Here is a 22,573-nt window from a genome sequence, read left to right on the forward strand (position 1 = left end):
ACTTTATCCACCGAGTTAACTGGGGCGTCGGTCCCAATATCGACCGATGCCTGATTAAATTCTAGGTTACCATACTTACCCAGAAATTCAGTGCCAGAGGCCAGACATGCCTTGGCATTGAGGGCCTCTTTTACAAAGCTGCACTACCGATTCTCAATGTGGCAAATGAGAGGAAGCCTATTCAATTCCTGTGGGCTTCCTCTCATTTGCCACTTGGGAATTGCTAACATGGCTTTGTAAAAGAAGCCCTAAATATCCAGGGTTAATTCAGCCCATGGCTGTGAATGACTTACAACCTGTTTATTTCCACAGGCTGAATATCGGGCCATAAGCATTCCCAGTGGGTTAAGAATGGGCAGAGCAGGAACAGGAGCAGTATATAGAGTATTTTATAAAATACACACAAGTGATCTCGACGTGACGCGATGCACGCGAGCGGTCACTAAAAGATTAGCTCCGTGCCCTCTCTCGCATTCTAAGCTAAAACCCTCGAACTAAAAAACGGAAACCGGCTAAAATTTAAAATAAAGAACCCGTGAGGCTTACCCATCCACCTATCTTTTTGGATCGGAGGTCCGAAGTAGCAATGGCCGCTAAATCGCTTCGTAAAGGAAAAGCGGGAGAAGACAAGATGGCGGCACCGGCGAGCCCATCGAATTTGTCAGTTAGCTCAGCATGGACCGCCGAAATAGTGGGAGAAGTAACAGCAGCCCTGGAAGTTATTCTAGACAAAAAATTACAGGGACTGGACTCCAAACTAGTAGGTTTACAGAGCGATATGGCGCAACTCGCCCAGGATATGGCGGGCTTTCAACAACGAACGGGGGCCCTGGAAGACCAAGTTACAACTATGGAACAGAGGTATGGTAAACTCTTAAAAACAGTGGAAACACAAGCCGAAAAGATAGAAGACCTAGAGAATAGGTCTAGACGTAATAACTTGCGTTTTGTTGGGCTACCTGAGGATATAGGGGAAAAAGAACTTCGCCCTTTCCTAGAGAAATGGTTAATGAGAGAACTAAAGCTGCAAGCAGAAATGGGGCCCCTAATCATTGAGAGAGCCCATCGAATAGGACCTATGCGACAAAGCGTGGGGAGGCCCAGAATAGTGATATGCCGAATACTTAACTTTAACCATAAAACTGCAATAATGCAGGCCATACGTGGTGGAACACCTCTGACTTATAACAATCAAAAAATCCTGTGTTTTCAAGATTATTCGAGCGCAGTGGCCGCGCAGCGGAAGGCTTTTTCACCGACGTGCTCACAACTAGTGCAACACAAGGTCAAATTCGCGCTGTTGTACCCAGCAAAATTAAAGATCTTTTACCAATCATCTGTTAAAATTTGTGAGACGGTCCTGGAAGCACAGCAATACATTAGACAAATACTGAGTGAAGGAGATGAATGACGGATCAGGCTGAGACTGGGAAAGACATGGAATAAAACAGTTGAATGTTGGAATTAAATCATGGACAATGCTGAAAAAGTTGATTTAAGGAAGTTAAATCTTTTGGATAAAATGACCTCAGTGATATAAAGCGACAGCCGGAGTTGGTATGATTACAGATAAATTCGGGGGTCACAGTAAACATAAGAACTGAATGATTATCGGCTCAGCTCCAGACCCTGACGGAGGCTCAGGGTTGAGTAGCAATGACATACATGGAAGCATCAACTGGAATACAATGGATTACAAACTCGGAAATGAAGCGGCAGAAACACTGCGAGTAGAAACTTTCAGAAGTTGAATAACAAAACCAAGTGCCCAGGAAGACATGATTCGGGGTGGAATAATGGGGACTACAATTTAAGAAAATAATCAGGACGTGGTTTGAGCAGCCAACACGGAATACAAGTGGCCCATGACGGGCTATAATAAGAATAAAAGGTGGAGGCCGCAACCTGAACAACCCTATTATACTTTTGGATTACAATTGCTGATGGGATGAGGCAACATGATCGTCCGTATACAGGAGTGTGGATTACAACTGCTGAATGAATAAGCAACAACCAAGGCGAGCAACCACAGTCAATAATACTATCGCTAACCAACAAGAGTGGAACTTTTGAAATAACATGGAAGATACACTGGAAGAGTTTCGGCTGGTCTTCCGGAGAAGCTGGAATTGAACATTTACAAAGACAATGCTTAGTAGATAAAACCATGTCATCTTGTTAAGATGGAAAGGAGGGAGACGGGGATGATGCTATACATGCAAGTTGTGAAAACACTAGATTAAGGAAATCATAACGTTATTGGTTAATGTTGGAGTTAATATATATAATATACAATGGGCCCCAATTATAGGAGAGGGCATAACCACAAGATGGGAAAATGTTATATTGAAACAGTTATTTAGAATTACAGATCACTGAATATGATAAGAGATGCCCTTGAATATGAGAAGAGAGAGGGAGGAACGGGGAATTCATATAAGGGCTCACATATAGAAGAGGGAAGTAACCTTGCAATAGAAGCTTAATTATAAGGAATGTAGAGAGAGGCGTAAACGTGATTAGTCCCATACTAGGGACGGAACGTAGAGGGTTAATAGGGAACATGGGAGGGAGGGTAATAGAAGGGAGGGAGGGGATGTTAAGGGGAGGGAGGAGTTGGGGAAGGATAGGGCGTAGGGGAAAGCAAATAGACGTAAACAAGATAAGGAACAAGGAAGAGAGAAAAAATGATACTATGCAGCAAAAGAGAATGTGTGGGGACTACATGATAAGAGGGGGGAACCATAGGCTGGGGTGGTTGCTCCCGGATGATAAAGAGCTTCTGTGGGTGACCCGTAGCCACCACAACACGTGAAAGATGGTTAAAATAGTGACCTGGAATGTGGGAGGCATCGGGTCGCCAGTGAAGCGCTCTAAGATATTAAAATATCTACAGAGAATCAAAGCAGATGTCGCTCTTTTACAAGAGACACACCTAAAGGAGACAGAACAGGATAAACTTAAAAAATGGTGGGTGGGAGAATGCATTGGATCGCCTGCAAAGGGGAGAAAAGGCGGAGTGGTTGTCCTCATAAGAAAAGGGGTGGTGGACAAGATTTGCGATGTAATTAAAGATCCAGAGGGAAGGTACATTTTTTGTAAGGTACTTTTGGCAAAGAGGCAGATAATACTGGGCAGTATTTATGCACCAAACCAAATGGATAAAAAATTTTATCGACAACTATTGGGGCATTTAATAGGAGAAGACTCTTCCAGATTAATTTTGGGAGGAGACTTTAATACAGTATGGGACCCGCAGATGGACAAATCTAGTGCCACACAGACACCATCTCACTGGATGTCAAAGGGTCTACCGAACTTGTGTTCACTTTTGGGCCTATTGGATATCTGGAGAGTGCTCCACCCACAAGATAGAGATTACACACATATGTCCAGAGCACACAACACACAATCAAGGATAGATTACCTGCTGGTGTCACGTACATTAATGGGAGAGATACAGGATACTCAAATAGGACCTTATGCAATATCGGATCATGCAGAAGTTTGGGCGAATTGGAAACCTGGGGAGGAGGGAGGTAAAGTTAGACAGTGGACATTCCCAAGTTACTTGACCCATAATGTGGGATTTAGGGAACATTTGATGAAAACTTGGAAAGTATATAAACTTTTTAATGAGAATACAGCCTCCGACCCAATAATATTCTGGGAAGCGGCGAAAGCGGTCCTAAGAGGAGAGATCATTAGTTATGTAAGCCAATTTAAAAAAGCTAGAGACAGAGAGATACTGAGGCTAGAAAAAGAAATTGTAACATTGAGGAAAAGATATGATGGGTCTTCCAGCGCTCAACTGAAGAAAGAATTGGTATCAGCTCAAGTAGCTCTAAATACTATTATACATGAGAGAGAGATGAAGTCACAAGCTTATTATAAATTTCAATTATATAAGTATGGCAGTAAGGGGGGAAAGATGTTGGCCAGACTTATTGCCCAGAAACAGACATCGAGAAGAGTTACAACTTTAAAGGACGAGAAAGGAAAAATGTGCTTTAAAGATGTGGAAATCCAAAATATTTTTAAAACTTTCTACCAGAACTTATATGCAGAAGAACATAACTCAGGTCTTCCGAGCAATTTATATTTAGAGGGGGTGGCCCATCCGGTTCTCTCTGAAAGGGAACAAAAAATATTAAATGAACCAATAAATATTGATGAAGTACATTGGGCAATAACTAATAGCTCTCCAGGGAAAGCGCCAGGACCGGATGGGCTAAGAGTAGAATTTTACCAACTATTAGGAGAAGAAATACAGCCTGCACTGGTAGAGACTTTCAATGGGTGGGTAGAGAGAGGATTTCTTCCTAGACAACTGAACATGGCTCAAATTATTTTGCTACCCAAACCCAAACGAGATCATACCTTGCCGGAGTCATATCGACCTATTTCTCTATTGAACTGTGAAATGAAGATATTTGCCAAGATATTGGCAGGACGCATGAGCCGCGTATTACCAAATTTAGTGCAAGAGGGACAAGTGGGATTTGTCAAAGGAAGATCAGTTGCTAAAAATTTGAGGAGAATTATCACAGCGCTGGAACATGTAAAGAGGGAGTTACAACCAACCTTGATGATCAGTTTTGATGCCGAGAAGGCATTTGATCGAGTTGACTGGAACTATATGTTCGACACGCTAAATGCCTATGGCTTTGCAGGGTGGTTTGTCACAGCAATTAGAACACTATACACATCCCCGCAAGCTAGAATAACGGTCAATGATAATTGCTCGGAGGCTTTTGAAATACAAAGAGGAACTAGGCAAGGGTGTCCCCTATCGCCACTTCTTTTTGCATTATACTTAGACCCCCTGATTAGAGATATTATGGATATGACGGCCATAAGAGGAGTGGTGTTGGGGAAACAGGAATTCAAATTGGCTGCCTTTGCAGATGATTTATTAGTTATACTTACAAACCCAGAAGAGTCCTTACAAGCATTACTGGAAGTGTTTAAAGAATTTGGAACCTATTCTGGGTTCAAACTAAATCTGGAGAAATCAGAAGCATTGGTTAGTAATATACAGAATACAGCGACTTGGCAGGGAACGTTTCCATTGAGAAGAGCAACTAAATCGTTTCGATACTTGGGTATACAGTTGACGCCAGATGTGGTAGAATTATACTCACTTAACATTAAGATGCTGTTGACTCAGACTAGACACCAACTCGCAAGTTGGAGTCAGTTGCAGTTGTCGCTGATGGGTAGAATATGCCTAATTCGTATGGTGATCCTACCTAGATGGTTGTATGTTATGCAGACCATACCAATATGTATAATGGGTAAAGATCTGAAAACATTCACTAAGATGGTAATGCAATTTTGCTGGGCCAATAAGAAAGCTAAGATGAAACAACAGTTCATGATGGGTAACTGGCAACAGGGAGGGCTGGGATTACCAGACTTGAAGTTATACAATATGGCTTGTTTAATGCGACATGTGAGGGACTGGATATTTGGAACGACATGGTATACACCATTAGCGTTAGAACAGGAATACTTTGGTCAGTGGCGATTGGAATCCCTGATACAATTAGAAACGCCGCAGATCCCGGAGATACACAGGAATAACCTACTACTAAAATCGCTTAGGAGAGCGTGGCAATTCTTGGGGAACAGATTGAAGATGGGGAGAGGAGTAACAGAATTATTAACAATTAGAGGAAACCCAACCTTTACAGCAGGTATAGAAAACCCAGTTTTTCAGCGATGGGCAGAGAGAGGTTTGGAATGTCTGGAAGACGTACTAGATGAAAGTGGGAAAATTAAATCTTTAGATCAACTGTTGGGTGCAGATACAATTCAATGGGGTGACACATTTGCGCACTGCCAACTGAAGCATTTTATTCAGTCACTAGATCAAGGCCGATTGGAACAGAAACAGGGATTGAAGCTAAAAAGATTTTTCCTAGAGATTTCTGAAGAAGCACCATCAATTTCAGGGATACATAAGGCACTGTGGACACATGAGAAACCCAAAAACTTTCAAAAGTTAAGAGAGCGCTGGGAGAAAGACTTAGGAGTTACACTAGTGGGATGGGATGTAGAAAGGCAACTGAAGGGGATACCGAAATTGGTCAGTGGAGCCCAGTATAGGGAATGTGCATTCCGTTTTATACACCGAGCATATATGACACCTGCACAACTAGCAAAATTCGGGGGATTGCAGACGCCCTTGTGTATGAGATGTGGGAGAACAGATAACACATACTACCATAGTTTTTGGAGCTGCTGGAAGGTTAGAAGATTTTGGGGAAAAATAACTCATTACATATCACAACTTTTAGGCCACAAGCTGGCAGGCACATCAGTGCAGATGCTGTTAAATTTACCGGGATCATTTAGAGGTCAAATACCGGAACATAATATATTTTTACGTAAAACAACACTGTTGGCAAAGAAATGTATCTTGCAAAACTGGACGAATGACATAGGACCAGATTATTGGCACTGGCGGAACCTCACCCACCAGTTAATGATGTGGGAAGCAAAAGAAGCCAACCGTTCATTGAAAAGAAAGAACACATTTATGAAAATTTGGGGTGCTTATATAGACTCTCTGTCTCATAAGGGAAGAAGTTTGGTCCTCAACACACTAAGATGTTAATAACACATATGTATCATTTTCAAATGGGGGGCGGGGAGGGGGGGTTGAGGGAGGTGGGAGGTGGGAGGGGGAGGAAAAGAAAATCTTTGGAGACAATAGCCACAAGTTGTTGTAAAAACTTTATTTGTCAAAAGTGGTTTCAATGATTGTAAAAAAGTTTCTGTTGTGTCTTCAATAAAAACGTTGAAACATAAAATACACACAAGTGCACCATTTCTTACCAGTCCATATACAGTTATTTCTGCTGTCGAGCAGCTGTGACTTTGTGCAGAAGTTTTCAGGGGAGGCTGTGTTTTAAGGGCACAGAGATAAATATGGTTTTGTATGGTTATTTTAAAAAACAATTTTGGTTAAAAATCTAAAGGCACAGAGGCACGTACATCGTCTTATAAACAGTTGCAACATATGTGCCTTCTGCTTGAGTGCTCTGTTATAAAATTTCCCTGCCTGAAAACAGTTTCCAAAATTTCTCTCCTTAACCTGGCTAAAAGTACACCTGGGTTTCCACAGTATGCATATTTTTTAGCTGAACTGAGAGCAGGCTCTCCCAGGGTCATGTTATGGCAGGGTTGGGGAGGTGAATATAAATGAAATGTTTATAAATGTGCACTCTGTTTTCCTTTCTCTCCAGACCCACAGAAGTAGTAGGTGCAGAGTACATAGGTCCACTGAGAGTATGCAGAGTTTCCAAGGGTGCAAGATTTTTCAGAGAAAGACTTAGGGCATGCCCCAGCCCTGCCGCAGTCCACCAAGCATGCTTACAGTCCCACTCCCAACTTCACCCCTGCACATCCTGATGTCACGACCCGCGGCACCAGCAATCCCTCCCCCTTCCAGCTGCAGCAGGAGATGCCTTAATTAAACATCATCTCCTTGCGATAAGAACTGTGGAACTGGTCCCATGTCAGTAGGAGATGACGTTTAATTAAGGTAACTCCTGCTGCCGCCGGAAGAGGAAGCTGCTAGGTGGGTGATCCCGGCTTCCCAGCGGGAGTGTGGGAGAGGACCCGCAAAAACAGGAGTTTCCCACTGAATACAAGAGATTTACAGGTCTGTGTATATACTTCACACTGATTTTCAAAGAGAAAGTATCTGCATACTTTACAATTACACAGACGGCTCAAATTACCTCCTTAAGTGCTTAATTTTATAACAGAACGCCTATATGATGTTAGAAAATCAGTACCTAATGCTGACCCCTACATTTACAGTTGTGTACATGTACTCTATACGTGTTCTTGTATATTGTATAAAATATGTACATACTTCACACTTCTGCCCAAAGTACACCTCCAGGAATGGCTGTGCATGGTACATATAAGTATACATTATGTTGTTAGTGCATGTACTTGTCCATGTGTATACTGCCACATAACTTTATAAAAGGCCTTTTCTGCATGTAAAACAGATTTTAATTGTGGAACATCCTTTATAGAATCACCTTCTATGTGTTCATGTGTAGTTTCCAACCATGAATCAAAGTGGTCCACCTCACTGCGACACCTCACCCCCATCGTAAACCACCTCTGGAAAGCTTCTTTTTCATGTAGCCAAAAGTATAGGCACTGTGAGAGTATGTACACTCTTTCAGGCAACTGAATATTCCAGCAACTTGCATTCTGCAGATCTGTGTGTGCTACTTCTTGTTGTACACGAATCCTTGTTGTACGCATGTAGATCCAGAACAAGCATTTGAAAATAATACCCATTAATGTATGCCAGTGGCAGGGCTAATCCTCCACCTAGCATTATACCCCAGAACAGGTCCTATCCAGCCTCACCCTTCACCTCCCTCTACACCAGGGGTTCTCAACTCAGTCCTCAGGACACACTCAGGTTTTAAGGATTTCCACAATGAATATGCATAAAATAAAATTCGCATGCACCATTGTATGCCAGTCTAGCTCATGCATATTCATTGTGGGCATCCTGAAAACCTGGCTGGCTGGGTGTGTCCCGAGGACTGGGGTGAGAACTGTTGTTCTACATAAACACACCCCAGTCTCTACAACCACAAGCTCTTTAAGCACTCATTCTGTTCCATAGTCTGTGACGGTCTTCCAGTGAGTCAATATCTGTGGTAGTGTTGGGGGGAAACATGTTTTCATAGGATCGTTTCATTATAATACACCAATGGTGCAATATTCTCTTATAGTTTATAATTTATTAAAATTTACTAACATCACCAGGCTCTACAGGTCACAGCGATTTTACAGTTTACAGTCTGAGAGAGAACTCCATTAAAATATAGAAAACATCCTAACACACACTCAGCGAGATATCCATATGGCAAGAGCATTCTGTAGGTATCTGCCGACAACTCCTCCTCCCCCATGCCTCTGTCTCCTGATTGCTAAAAGCCTGAATAAAAAAAGTAAGTTTTCAATAACTTTCTCAAAGACCATTTAGCACTGTAGCTAACCAGCTAGACAAATGCGCTCTCACAAGTCGATTCCCAATGAAAACGTGATGGTGGAAAAATCACCAACCGATAATCGTGAAGGGATCGCAACAATCTAACAGGCACATGGGTATCACGCTGATATAAAAGAGAACTTGCTCGTAGTATGCTATAGGAACAAGAACTAATGATTTCTTTTGGCTAGCCTACCATAATTTGCCAAAAAGAGAGTTCTAATGAGCTGTGTAATTTAATGCACAAATACAGGAGTGGAATCTATTGCAATGCTCTTATTTAGTTCCGTGGTTTTCACATCCTACTGTCTCTCTGCCTGTATCCACATCCCTTCTTCAGATTACCAGTATGGCATCAAGCTGTTGTCGGCAGTGCCCGGTGGAGAACGCAAGGTCTTGATCATCTTCAATGCCCCCAGCCTGCAGGACCGGCTGCGCTTCACCAGTGACCTGCGAGAGTCCATCGCTGAGGTGCAGGAGATGGAAAAGTACCGTGTGGAATGTGAGTTCAGGGCAGAGTTCATTCCATCCCTCCCTCCCCCCCCCCCCCCACATCTCCTAGCCATGTTCCACCAACAGCATGCATGGGTCAATCACCAAGCTACCAGTGATGGAGAAGTACCACCTTAAATGTGATCGCAGGGAGTAGGTTACATGCAGGACCTCACATCTCTTTGAAGGAAGTCATAAAAACATAGCCTGCAGGGTGCAGCCCTCATGCGGCATGTGCTTGCATGGTAATATTTCCATTATGCTTCATGCAGTGTCCCCTTTGATTCTGCCTTTCTCACATTTCCCTGTCACCCTCTCATCCCACCCCACAGCGGAGCTGGAGAAGCAGAAAGGTGTGATGCGTCCAAACGCCTCTCCGGGGCCAGGGCTGAAAGATGCAGTGAATGGGACCCTGACACGGACCAGCCTCGAGGACACGTATGCCATGGGAGAGGGGTTGAAACGGAGTGCACTAAGCAGTTCTCTGCGGGATCTGTCTGATGCTGGTAAGTACCACATACAGATAGATGGATATTCTCACCCTGTACGTGTGTTAATGAGGTGGAAGGAGGTGTTCAGCTCCTCCATGTTGACTTAGCACTTAAAAAGCCACAGCCCTAGCATACTAGATTCAATTGATCATCATCATCCCAAGGGTGCATAGGGAAAGGGCAGTAATTATCTATATGAATGTTTTGCAGTCAACCCCCCCTGTTTACTAAGCTGTGCTAGTGGCTGCTATGCACTAATGCCAACACAGCCCATTCACTTTGAATGGGCTGTGTTGGGCTTAGTAAACAGGGGGGAAAGTGTTTTAGAAACAAAATGTGTGGATTTTGAGAGGTGAGAGGCACAGGGAGATAGAGGGACTCCCCCCAGTCACATTCAGAGAATGAACCTGGCTTTGTTGGTATTTGAGTATCATCTCAATCTTTTGCTCTGTGTGGAGAGAGAAGACGACCTCAAGTACCAACAGACTCAATCATGGACTAAGAAAATATAGCAGAAAAATACATAAATTGCCCCAGTTGTATTTGGTGCTACTGTTGCAGGAATTGAGATAGGAATTTGTGATACTTCAGGAGTCAGACAGCACACCCCAGTATGAGAGAGAAATCTTCTTTATTTGCCAGCAAACAAAGCAGGACATCAGTTCTAGCTCTCTTCTCTTTCTCTCAGCTCTCTGTGTCTTTCTCTCAGCTCTCTGTGTCTTTCTCTCAGCTCTCTGTGTCTTTGTCTCAGCTGCTTCTCTTCTTATGCTGTCTTCTCCTTCTTCTGTCTGTTCCTTCTGTCCTTCTCTTTCTTCTGAGCTCCTTCTGTCCTTCTCTTTCTTCTGAGCTCCTTCTGACGTAAACTGCTTCTGCTCCCACTTAAATAGGGTCCTAAGCCCTCCTCCTAGCCTAGCCCCCTTTACTCCCAATTGGTTAAGAAACTGATTGGCTACCTTGCCTCAACCAATCATTACTTTTGAAATATCAGTTACATAGGTTCCAGACATCCTAAACTGACCTGTGACCTGGGGCCCCTCATGCCAGACATTTGGTCTCCAGTCTCTTACATTTCTCATTATGATTGATGTCTCATCTATAGCTTAAACTGGATTCCCTTAGAGACTAAGAGGCCCCATCTAACATTGGTTATTCTCATATTCCTAATCAGCTTCATACTACCTATTAACTAAACTCTGGCATTCATTAAAGAGGTCAAAAGTCAGTCTTACTTAATAGCATACATATCAGGCTATTGCTTCCAAGACCATTTCTGCATTTTACCTATAATTAATCAAGGAGAAGAGAGCTGACTAGTCCTGACCTTTTTCACCTATCAGCTCCATACACAGAACTAGCTAAGACCATAGTTAATTCAAAACACATGTTGATCTCCTCACTGCAGCCTTAAACAGCAGACAAAGGATCATTTTAAAAGTAACACAGAGTTGAACAAACATCCTACACAGAATTATTAATTTACACAGAATACAACATATTCTAAAGTAAGCATTCTTATAAGACATATTCTAAATATCAGGAATATCTAGAATTATTTAGAATCTAACTATTTCCTTATAACAAAATCTACATATCAAGAACTTCTGAAATAGTATTTCAGCCTTTTAAACTTCAGCATGTCTGGCTCATTCCTTTGTTCATTCATAATAGTTTACAGCTGTGCCAGCATTTAGCAATCCATCCCTCACAAGGGTCTTTCTGACCTTTCTGACCCAGCCCGGCAAGACTTTCAAATAATATGAACCATCTGGCATACCTTCACTTCAGTTTGCAAGGTAAAAAGCTGATTTTGAAATAGGAATTCAAACACCACTTTTAAACCCCAGATTTTAACAGTTAATATCACTTCTTATATATATATAATTTCTTTGTCCACTGCCTCATTCCCCCCTTTGAGACTAAAATCAGCTTATGCAGAGATAAGTCTCACATCTCAAACTCTGGAGACTATAGTGATCCTAATTAGGAATAGACTTGTGAATCACCATTACCCTACTTGTTAAGGTCCGACGGCATACTGCCGAAGCACATGAGGCCAAGAAACAAAACAAAACCCTGCTAAAACTAAGACTATTAGGGAAATGAACAAGGGACGTATCCAGGAGGTCAATGACCACCACCAGGAGGTAAGGTCTAATCCTCCTCGGTAATCCTCCACATTAAGGCTGGCCAACTGTAGGACTTTATCCATGGCATGCCTAACTACATGCGTCCTATTTATGACAATAGTACAGCACTCTGAAGAATTTAACACTGTGCAGAGACCACCCTGGGCTGCAAAGAGATAGTCAAGGCCCATACGGTTATATCTAGAAACTATACTTAATTCATTAATTTGATCCTGCAATGCATTGACTACCACGTTCAGCTCATGAACTAAAACATGGAGTAGGGATTGAAGTCTCCGGGTAGCCATACCTGGTTCAGTAATACCCGCTACCGGGCCTCCAATTGGAATCCAGGCCGTGGCAGAAAGGGCTACAAGTCTCTTTTTAGTCAGAGGATAAGTAGAATTAATATACTGGAGGGCTAATTCAATCGCCTCATCCTCTGTGGCAACGGAGGAGGGTAAGGACAAAGCCTCTCGCTTAGAGCGGTGCGGGGATAGTGGCTTAAGAGGAATAACTTTAGGAAAATAATTCAAGGTTACCAATACACAAAAATCATATGTGGAGGGAAGAATCATGTGGAGGACATTATCACAGAGCCAGTAATGACCAAGGAGAGGGCGACGAAAGTTCCCAATAAATGTAGGCACAGGATGGAGATTAGGATGCCCATAATGCGAGCCCCTATCCCAGGGGGAACGAAGAAGAAATGGAGACTTTGTACACCATAGGTGCCAATCCCCAATTGTAACAGACCGCTCATATGATGCAACCCCTTCATCCCCCGGGGACTTATGAAAGTAGAAAATAGGATGGGACACTATAGTCTTCTCAGTAGTATAGTTAGGAGCCAGATAATCACCTTGGTCATAATCTACAGGTATGGTAGTAGGGCACATAGGAGTACCTGGAGAAACTACCCACACAGGTTCCTCCTTCTCTAGGAGAACATTAGTATAGTTACAGGGAATGGGAAGAACAGTTGAGATGCTTCTTGTTAAACAAAACACTCCAGAAGCTGGATAGGGAGACGTAAAAACTGGCCTTAGAGAAGAGTCAGAGGGGGAAGTAGCATTATAAAAGGACCACCAAGTATAATCCTGGCTCCAAGGACCTGAACTCGAAAAGTAGGGAGGTATAAGAGCTGGGAGTTGCACAGGGACAGGAACAGCTGGGACATCTGTAGTATAAGGAGAAAATCGGGAACACACAATACAAGGGGAAGTAATCTTTGCCTGGCTAATTAGTTCCTGGACAGAGTGTAACCAAAGGTTGGAGCGAGTTGGGGTATTAGGAACAAGGAGGCAAGGAGTAGAAAACAACAAAAGCATCCAAACTACTAACATTTTCTTTCTTCCTAATCTAAAACAAATACAGCAAACTAATTAAGCAATAATATTTCAACAGTCTGTGCTAATCACAGATTACTCTAATATAGTGTTCTCAGTCTTTGAGTTCTTATACCAGTTGGGATAGACCCTCAACTGACAAGGATCAAGCTCTCAAATTCCAAGAAAGCCAGAATCCGGCAAGAAAGAGTCTCAGTATGAAGCCGAAGTTCAGCCGCTCCTGCAGTATGCAGTTGACCCTTCTTTTCAGCTAGTAGATTCTTTGGTTCGGGTCAGGCGCAACTTCAATGGCTCCGCTGGATCTCTTTCTGCTCTCCACTGTCTAGGCTCCGTCTGATCCGTGCTGGGCTCAGTCTGGTCAGCAGACTTAATTCGAGACCAATGGACCCATGGAGTTATCCCTGCGACCTTCACAGCTGCAGGGGTAGAAAGCAAAACAGTAAAAGGTCCTTTCCATCGGGGCCCCAAAGGCTGGAGCTTCCAGTCTTTCACCCAAACTCTATCCCCTGGCAGGAAGGAATGTACCTGAGCCTGGAAGGGGACAGGGTTTATTTCTCTCACATAAGACTGAAGCTCAGAAATTATCTTCCCCAAGAGGGCTACCTGCTCCTGCACCTGGGCAGACCCTAAAATCCCTATGTCTCCCTTAATTCCCTGTAAAATGGCTGGGGGCTTCCCATACACAATTTCAAAGGGAGAGAGGGCTGTTCCTTTAGTTGGGGTGCATCGGAGGCGGAAGAGGGCTAGTGGCAATGCCTGTGGCCATTTCAATTGGGTTTCCTGACAAATCTTTGCTAGGCTATTTTTCAAGGTTCTATTTGCTCGCTCAACCTGCCCTGAACTCTGGGGACGATAGGCACAATGCAATTTCCAGGTAATGCGCAATGCGCGGGACAGGGCCTGAAGTGTAGCTTCAACAAAGGCGGGACCATTATCTGAACCTATGGCAAGGGGCAGTCCATACCTGGGGATGACATCCCTAAGGAGAGCTCGAGCTACTTCTGTGGCTTTCTCAGTGACTGTAGGATATGCTTCCACCCACCCAGAAAAGGTACAGACCATGACTAAGAGGTATCGGAACCTACCACTCCTGGGCATTTCTGTGAAGTCTATAACTAGGGACTCAAAGGGTGTTAGACCTCTAGACTGAACTCCTGGTGGAATACGGGGTCCCTGACGAGCATTATTCTGGGCACAGAGAGTACATCGGGCAGAGGCAGTGGCAACCAGACTATCCAATCCTTCCAGCACCACTACTCGACTGAGTAGGCGGGCTAGTGCTGTTTTCCCTAAGTGTGATAGGTCATGAGCTTGAGACACTACAGGCCAAGCTAGGTGGCGTGGCACCAGAACTCTGGTATCAGGGAGATGTAACCAGCCATCAGGTCTCCTTACTGCACCTTCTTCTTGAGCCCATTTCTCTTCCATTTGGGTATACATAGGTGTCCATTCTTGCAGTCGAATTTGGAACAGGGGGGTCACAGTACTTGCTGGGGGTCCTCGAGCAGCTTCCTTGGCCACCCGATCAGCATGGCGGTTCCCTCGGGCCACTGGAGTATCTATTCTTTGGTGTCCCCTGCAATGAATAACAGCTACCTTCTTAGGGGCCCACACAGCCTCTAGCAGCTGAAGTATTTCAGGTCCATACTTAACAGGTTGGCCTGCAGCATTTATGAGTCCCTTTTCCTTATACAAAGCTCCATGAGCATGTAGGGTTGTGAAAGCATACTTAGAATCAGTATAAATGTTGGTCACCAGTCCTGCTGCTAGCTCCAGAGCTCGTATGAGGGCCACAAGTTCTGCTTTCTGGGCTGAAGTTCCTTGGGGCAGGGCTCTTGCTTCTATCACCTTGTCCTCTGTCACCACAGCATAGCCTGCCAATCGCTTGGAGTTCTCCACATAACTGCTTCCATCTGTGAAATAAATTACATCTGGGTCCCTCCACGGAACATCTTTAAGATCTGGTCGACTGGAGTACACTTCATCCATAGTTTGGATACAGTCATGATCCGGTGGTCCCTCAGATGCTGGCAAAAGAGTAGCAGGATTAAATGTAGCCACTGTTTCCAGGTGTATCCGTGGATTCTCACACAAACTAGCTTGGTACTTAACCATACGGTTATTTGTAAACCAGTGGTTGCCCTTATACTCCATGAGGGTGAGAACTGCGTGGGGGACTTTAACAACCAGTTCTTGCCCCAAGGTCAACTTATCAGCTTCCTGGACCAGTAAGGCTGTTGCTGCAATGGCCCTCATGCAGGCTGGCCATCCTTTAGCCACTCCATCCAGCTGTTTAGACAGGTATGCAACAGGCCTCTGCCAGGATCCCATCATCTGGGTCAGCACACCCAGAGCAACCCCCTGTCGCTCGTGGACATACAATGAGAAAGGTTTCTCCACATCAGGAAGGCCTAACGCAGGGGCTTGGAGTAGGGCTTTCTTTATGGCAATGAAGGATTGTTGAGCAGTAGGTCCCCATTCAAATGGTTCCTTTTCACCCCCCTTTGTGGCTTGGTAAAGGGGTTTCGCCATCAATGCAAAATTTGGAATCCAAATTCTGCAGAATCCAGCTGCTCCCAGAAATTCCCTAACTTCTCTTCTGGACTTGGGTTGGGGGATTGCAGCTACCGCTTGCTTCCTACTAGCATCCAGTCTCCGACTTCCCTGGGAAATACAGAAGCCCAGATACTTCACTTCTGACTGACAGAGTTGGGCCTTTGAGCGTGAGACCTTATAGCCTGCATCCAAGAGTAGCTCCAGCAATTCTCTAGTAGCCTCAAAACACTCTTCCTGAGTCACTGCTGCAATCAGGAGGTCATCTACATACTGGAGTAAAACTCGCCTGGAAGGCTCAGATTTAAAAGTCTTAAGGTCTTGCCCTAGGGCTGTCCCAAAAATAGTGGGGGAGTTCTTGAACCCCTGTGGCAGGCGGGTCCATGTATACTGAAGCTTCCTTCCTGTTACTGGGTTTTCCCATTGAAAGGCAAAAAGCAATTGACTGGCGGGGGCCACCCGAATACAAAAGAAGGCATCTTTTAGGTCTAGTGTCGTGAAATGGGTAGCTCCAGAAGGTATCAATCCTAGCAGGACATATGGATTAGGCACTACAGGGTGTAATGAAATAGTGGATTTGTTGACCACTCGTAAGTCTTGGACTGGCCGGTAGTCCTCAGTCCCTGGCTTCTGAACTGGCAATAGTGGCGTATTCCATGGAGACTGGCAAGGTCGAATAATTCCATGGGATAACAGACGATTCAAATGTGCTTGAATCCCTTCCAGAGCCTTTCTGGGAATTGGGTATTGGCGAAGATGGATTGGCCGGGCACTTGGAAGTAAGTCTACATGTACAGGAGGAATATTTCGGGCCAACCCTGGGGGATTATCTTCTGCCCATACCCCACTGACCTGAAAGCTGTCTGCCAGGGGTAGGTCAACTTGGCCATGCGACTGATGCAGCCGCCATTCTTCTTCAAGAGGGCAGCAGAAACTCAATATACCCTTAGGGCTGGATGCTGGGGGCCGAAAGGAGACTGAAGTCTGGCCATCAGAGTCAAAAGAAATTTGGGCCCTAAGCTTGGACAGCAGGTCTCGACCTAACAAAGGGATTGGACAGTCTGGCATATACAGGAATTCATGAGTGACTATGTGTGAGCCTAATTGGCATCTACGGGTTGTCAGGAAGGGCCTCCGGTTCTGCACCCCCGTGGCTCCCACCACTCGGACAGTTTTTCCAGACACAGGCGCTAATCGCTCCGTCACAACAGAATGTTCAGCTCCTGTATCAATCATGAATGGAATTGAGCGGCTCCCTATAGTTAGCTTGACCATAGGTTCCTGGGAGCCCAGTTTATAGGAACCCGGTCTGTCCTATTCGTCCCATTCTGCCATCTCGGCTATCCCGATGATGTCAGATTCAGGAGGCTCATATCTTCCCTCTCGAACTCGGCCTCGGCTTCCTCGATCTCCTGGTCCCCTTCTCAGTCCCTGGCGCCTCTGGGGGCATTCATCTTTCCAGTGCCCTCTTTCCTTACAATAGGCACACTGATCCCTCTCCAATCTTGGTCTGGGATTCTCCCCCCTTGGCCGGGATTGATTGAAGGAATCTCGGGCCCTGGCTGGTGGTCCGGGGTCCCACTTTGGCTTCCCATTAGCTAGAGGTCGACCTCGGTTAAGGGTGGAATTAGTAATGGCTGCCGCTAAAAGGTCGGCCTTCTTCTGCATCTTCCGGTCAGCCTCTCGGCGCACCTCCTGATCTCTATTAATGAAAACCTTGGTTGCGATCTCAATTAGCTGGGTGGTATTCATCCCTGCGAATCCCTCCTGACGCTGCAACTTCTTCCGGATATCTGGCATACTCTGGGCCACCAATGCGCTATTCACCATTCTCTGGTTTTCTTGGGCTTCAGGGTCAAATGGGGTGTATGTTCTGTAGGCTTCAATTAGTCGCTCTAGAAAGGCCCCAGGGGATTCAGTTGCCCCTTGGAGAATTTCAGAGACCTTTGCCAGATTAATGGGCCTCTTTATGCCTTTCCTCATACCTTCCAGTAAGTCCCGGCAATAGCCAGACAACAGTTCATAGTGCTGCCCATCATTTGGATCCCAATCTGGAGCTGCGCGAGGAAACCGAGCTCTAACCCATCCCTCTGGGTCCTGTGTCCTCTCGGGAACACGCTCTCGCGTGATGGCCTCAGCATTTTGCAAAATCTTCCGCCTCTCCTCAGTTGTGAAGAGGGTCAGGAGAAGTTGTTGACAATCAGTCCAGGTTGGGTTATGGGTGGCCATAATGCTAGTCACTAGGTCCACCACTGCCTGAGGCTTTTCAGTATAAGAGGGATAATGCGTCTTCCAATTCAGGAGATCGGTGGTTGTGAAGGGTACATACTGGTAGGCCTGTGCCTGTATAACCTGACCCTGATTATTAGGATCCGGTCGAGTGGTAGTTACCTGACGAAGTGGCAGAACTCTCGAGGAAGTGGGAATGGAACCTGAGGTAGAGCTAGGAGCTACCCTCCTATCATGCTCAAAGGTGATTGCAGCAGGTCTAACCCATTCAGTGGAGGTGTGTTGAACCCCTGAGGGATGGGGAGGGGTACTCATAGACTGAGAGGTGGTCACAGGTGAGTCAGTCCATTGAAAGGGATGCCGGGCCCCTAATGAGTGGGTAGGGGTACTAGAGGGAGAGGCTGGGCTGTCAGGAGTTGAGGAGTCAGGGAGTGGAGCCCAAAGTGGGTCTTCGGAGGTTAACAGGGGAGGATGTGGCACAGAAGGGTAGAGGCCAGGTGAAAAGTCCAACCTAGGGTGTGGCAGGTTTGGCACAGGAGGGGAAGAACTATCCGGAGAAGCCTGTGCTGGAGAGGCTTGGGCTGGGCGGCGTGGATCTCTAGGGGTGGCACGGAACCCCAACAATGGGCCATAAGGTGGTGGCTCAAGATCTGAGGGATCATCAGAGAGTATGGGTTTCTCGGACAGGGTAGGGGCGGAAGCCACCGATTGGGTGGTAAGCTTCCTGGGGCTCTTTCCCTCTTCTAGTTTAGATTTTCTAATCTTTCTTTGAACACAGCCTAACATGAATTTTACTGGGGATCCCATATAAGTTTTCAACCACGAGGGAGGGTCAGTCACAAGGCTGTCCCAGGAATCTATATAAGGGAGTTGTTCAGAATATTCTGATTCTCCTACTACTATGCTATAGACCTTCCGGATTACTTCAATATCTAAGCTGCCACTAGGGGGCCACCCCACTCCCATAGATGGCCACTCAACTTCACACAAGGTTCTTAAAGTACCTGAGCTTAAAGTCTGTCCATAGTCATTAATTAAAAAGCCTTTTTTGAAATTTCTAAGCATACAATCTAGGGGGTAACAATTTGTCTAGATGATGTCCCACCCATAATGCTTACAATTACAACACACAAAAGGGAGGGAGTTTTTGAGAGTGCAGTAAGGGGTCCGCACTCTCGAGACACTAGGTAGACAGACAACAATCGCTTCCTTCCGTTGCTGACCAATTGAACTCGCGTTAATTGGAAATGCAGCTATAAGAAGTCCGCACTCAGTTAGCATTCACGCATCACACATTCCATACAGAAAATCCCACCCAACAATTTCAGATTTCTCAAATACAGATAAGCTCAAGCGTTTTCGCTTCTAGTCCCCGCGACTAGAAGGTACTAGGGCCTTTGCTGAGAATTGATCAGATTCTCCTTCCTCAATTTTCTTGAGGGGCTGGTTTTACAATTTCCTAGCTAGGATTACAATACAAAATACAGAATACATACCCGGCGAATGTTCTCCAGTCAGTTGGGTGCTGGGATTAATGCAGGATTCATCCCACCGCTGCCACCAAGAATTGTTGCAGGAATTGAGATAGGAATTTGTGATACTTCAGGAGTCAGACAGCACACCCCAGTATGAGAGAGAAATCTTCTTTATTTGCCAGCAAACAAAGCAGGACATCAGTTCTAGCTCTCTTCTCTTTCTCTCAGCTCTCTGTGTCTTTCTCTCAGCTCTCTGTGTCTTTCTCTCAGCTCTCTGTGTCTTTGTCTCAGCTGCTTCTCTTCTTATGCTGTCTTCTCCTTCTTCTGTCTGTTCCTTCTGTCCTTCTCTTTCTTCTGAGCTCCTTCTGTCCTTCTCTTTCTTCTGAGCTCCTTCTGACGTAAACTGCTTCTGCTCCCACTTAAATAGGGTCCTAAGCCCTCCTCCTAGCCTAGCCCCCTTTACTCCCAATTGGTTAAGAAACTGATTGGCTACCTTGCCTCAACCAATCATTACTTTTGAAATATCAGTTACATAGGTTCCAGACATCCTAAACTGACCTGTGACCTGGGGCCCCTCATGCCAGACATTTGGTCTCCAGTCTCTTACATTTCTCATTATGATTGATGTCTCATCTATAGCTTAAACTGGATTCCCTTAGAGACTAAGAGGCCCCATCTAACATTGGTTATTCTCATATTCCTAATCAGCTTCATACTACCTATTAACTAAACTCTGGCATTCATTAAAGAGGTCAAAAGTCAGTCTTACTTAATAGCATACATATCAGGCTATTGCTTCCAAGACCATTTCTGCATTTTACCTATAATTAATCAAGGAGAAGAGAGCTGACTAGTCCTGACCTTTTTCACCTATCAGCTCCATACACAGAACTAGCTAAGACCATAGTTAATTCAAAACACATGTTGATCTCCTCACTGCAGCCTTAAACAGCAGACAAAGGATCATTTTAAAAGTAACACAGAGTTGAACAAACATCCTACACAGAATTATTAATTTACACAGAATACAACATATTCTAAAGTAAGCATTCTTATAAGACATATTCTAAATATCAGGAATATCTAGAATTATTTAGAATCTAACTATTTCCTTATAACAAAATCTACATATCAAGAACTTCTGAAATAGTATTTCAGCCTTTTAAACTTCAGCATGTCTGGCTCATTCCTTTGTTCATTCATAATAGTTTACAGCTGTGCCAGCATTTAGCAATCCATCCCTCACAAGGGTCTTTCTGACCTTTCTGACCCAGCCCGGCAAGACTTTCAAATAATATGAACCATCTGGCATACCTTCACTTCAGTTTGCAAGGTAAAAAGCTGATTTTGAAATAGGAATTCAAACACCACTTTTAAACCCCAGATTTTAACAGTTAATATCACTTCTTATATATATATAATTTCTTTGTCCACTGCCTCACTACCAGTATAATTAAAAACAGTTCATCTGGCTGTGTTGCCTCTGCACATTTTATGAGCTCCAGAAGGAGTTGAGATGAGCACTGGCAGTGAATCTGAAAGACTGAGATAATCTGTAACATACCCTGACATAGAATCATGGTTCATTTCTGTCACAGTGTGCACAAAATTAAGCAATTTAGAGACAGTGACAGAGCTGGGGATTAGAACTGTGCCACAGGGAATTGAGGAGAACAACTTTCAAAAGATTTCAACATGGGTAAACACATTTCTCCATTGACTAGCAGGATGAATCAGCTACACAGGTGGGTGATGCTGTCCAGTGGTCCTGAGTTGAAACAAATCTCTCAGAGCCCAGAAAAAAAACTCAAAATCTTTCAGGGCATGTGCAAGAGTTCCTGCCTCATCCCTTTTCCACTCTAGCTCTTCAGTCTTTTCTCATCCATGCTACCACCTAGACATGTTGAGGCTCTCTCCTTGTTGTGCAAGTGGTGAAGAAGAAAAAATTAAAAAAAAAAACAAGAAAACCATCAGAAAATTACAAAATAATCTGAAGGTAAGAATAAGAGCATTAGCAATTGATTCCAAAATGGAATCCAATCTTGCTGTCTCTTCATGCTAACAAGATTCAAGTGTCACCCTTTCAAGTGAAAGATGGCAGCAACTGATCATCATAAAAAATGTCATCGCTGCCTCAGACCCTAGAGTGATGTGAAGAAACATTTCCAGTGTAGAACAGTGCTATCAAGAGCACAGAGATAGGGTGCTAAAAATGAAAGAATTTTGCTTTTCTACTTCAATTTCATCAAGATCTTCCAGGCACTGACAGAGTAAGGAGGGCTTTATGTCCAAACATTATGGATTGCTACCCATCATTTTTCTATTTTGGTTTCATGACTAAGAGGACACTATAAAGAGGTGATCCTTGGAGGAGGGCTCTCCAGCCCAATGTATAAAGATTGAAGACAGCCATAATTGCACTGGCCAGTAACGTTTATGTTTATTAAAATTTTCAATACCACCTTGCTTGACAACTGTGGCATGCAGTCAGGGCTTTCAAGGGATTCAGTGAATCCCCAGACCTGTCGTGATGTCACCATTTTTTAAAGACATCTTATTTACTTACTTATTTATTTAGTTATTGTCAAAGTTGTAGCCCTGTTTCTCCCATGCCTCTTTTCTCTTTCCTCCTCTCACACATGCAGCATCTCTCCTGCTCTCTTCCCATCTTGCCAATCCAGCAGCTTTCCCTCCCAACCTCCTTCCCCAGTGCAAGTCCAGCAGTTCTCCTGACTGCCCCCCCCCCCTGCAAATTCCCTTTCCTTCCCTTCTGCAGGCCCAGCACCTTTCCTGCTTCGCCCTCTTCCGCTGGTCCAAGAAT

At 44.5% G+C, this 22,573-nt stretch overlaps 1 protein-coding gene across 1 annotated transcript in view; it reads left to right on the forward strand.

Annotated features, from left to right (window-relative positions):
• The window catches only part of IQSEC2 (IQ motif and Sec7 domain 2), a 260,857-nt gene that overhangs the window by 229,889 nt on the left and 8,395 nt on the right, over positions 1 to 22,573 (forward strand). Inside the window, 2 exon segments of the mRNA XM_030194029.1 lie at positions 9,378 to 9,539; positions 9,862 to 10,035. Of these exon segments, the coding sequence (XP_030049889.1) occupies positions 9,378 to 9,539; positions 9,862 to 10,035 (336 nt within the window).

This window comes from Microcaecilia unicolor, chromosome 2 (genome assembly GCF_901765095.1).
Source record: "Microcaecilia unicolor chromosome 2, aMicUni1.1, whole genome shotgun sequence".
Classification (NCBI taxonomy): Eukaryota; Metazoa; Chordata; class Amphibia; order Gymnophiona; family Siphonopidae; genus Microcaecilia; species Microcaecilia unicolor.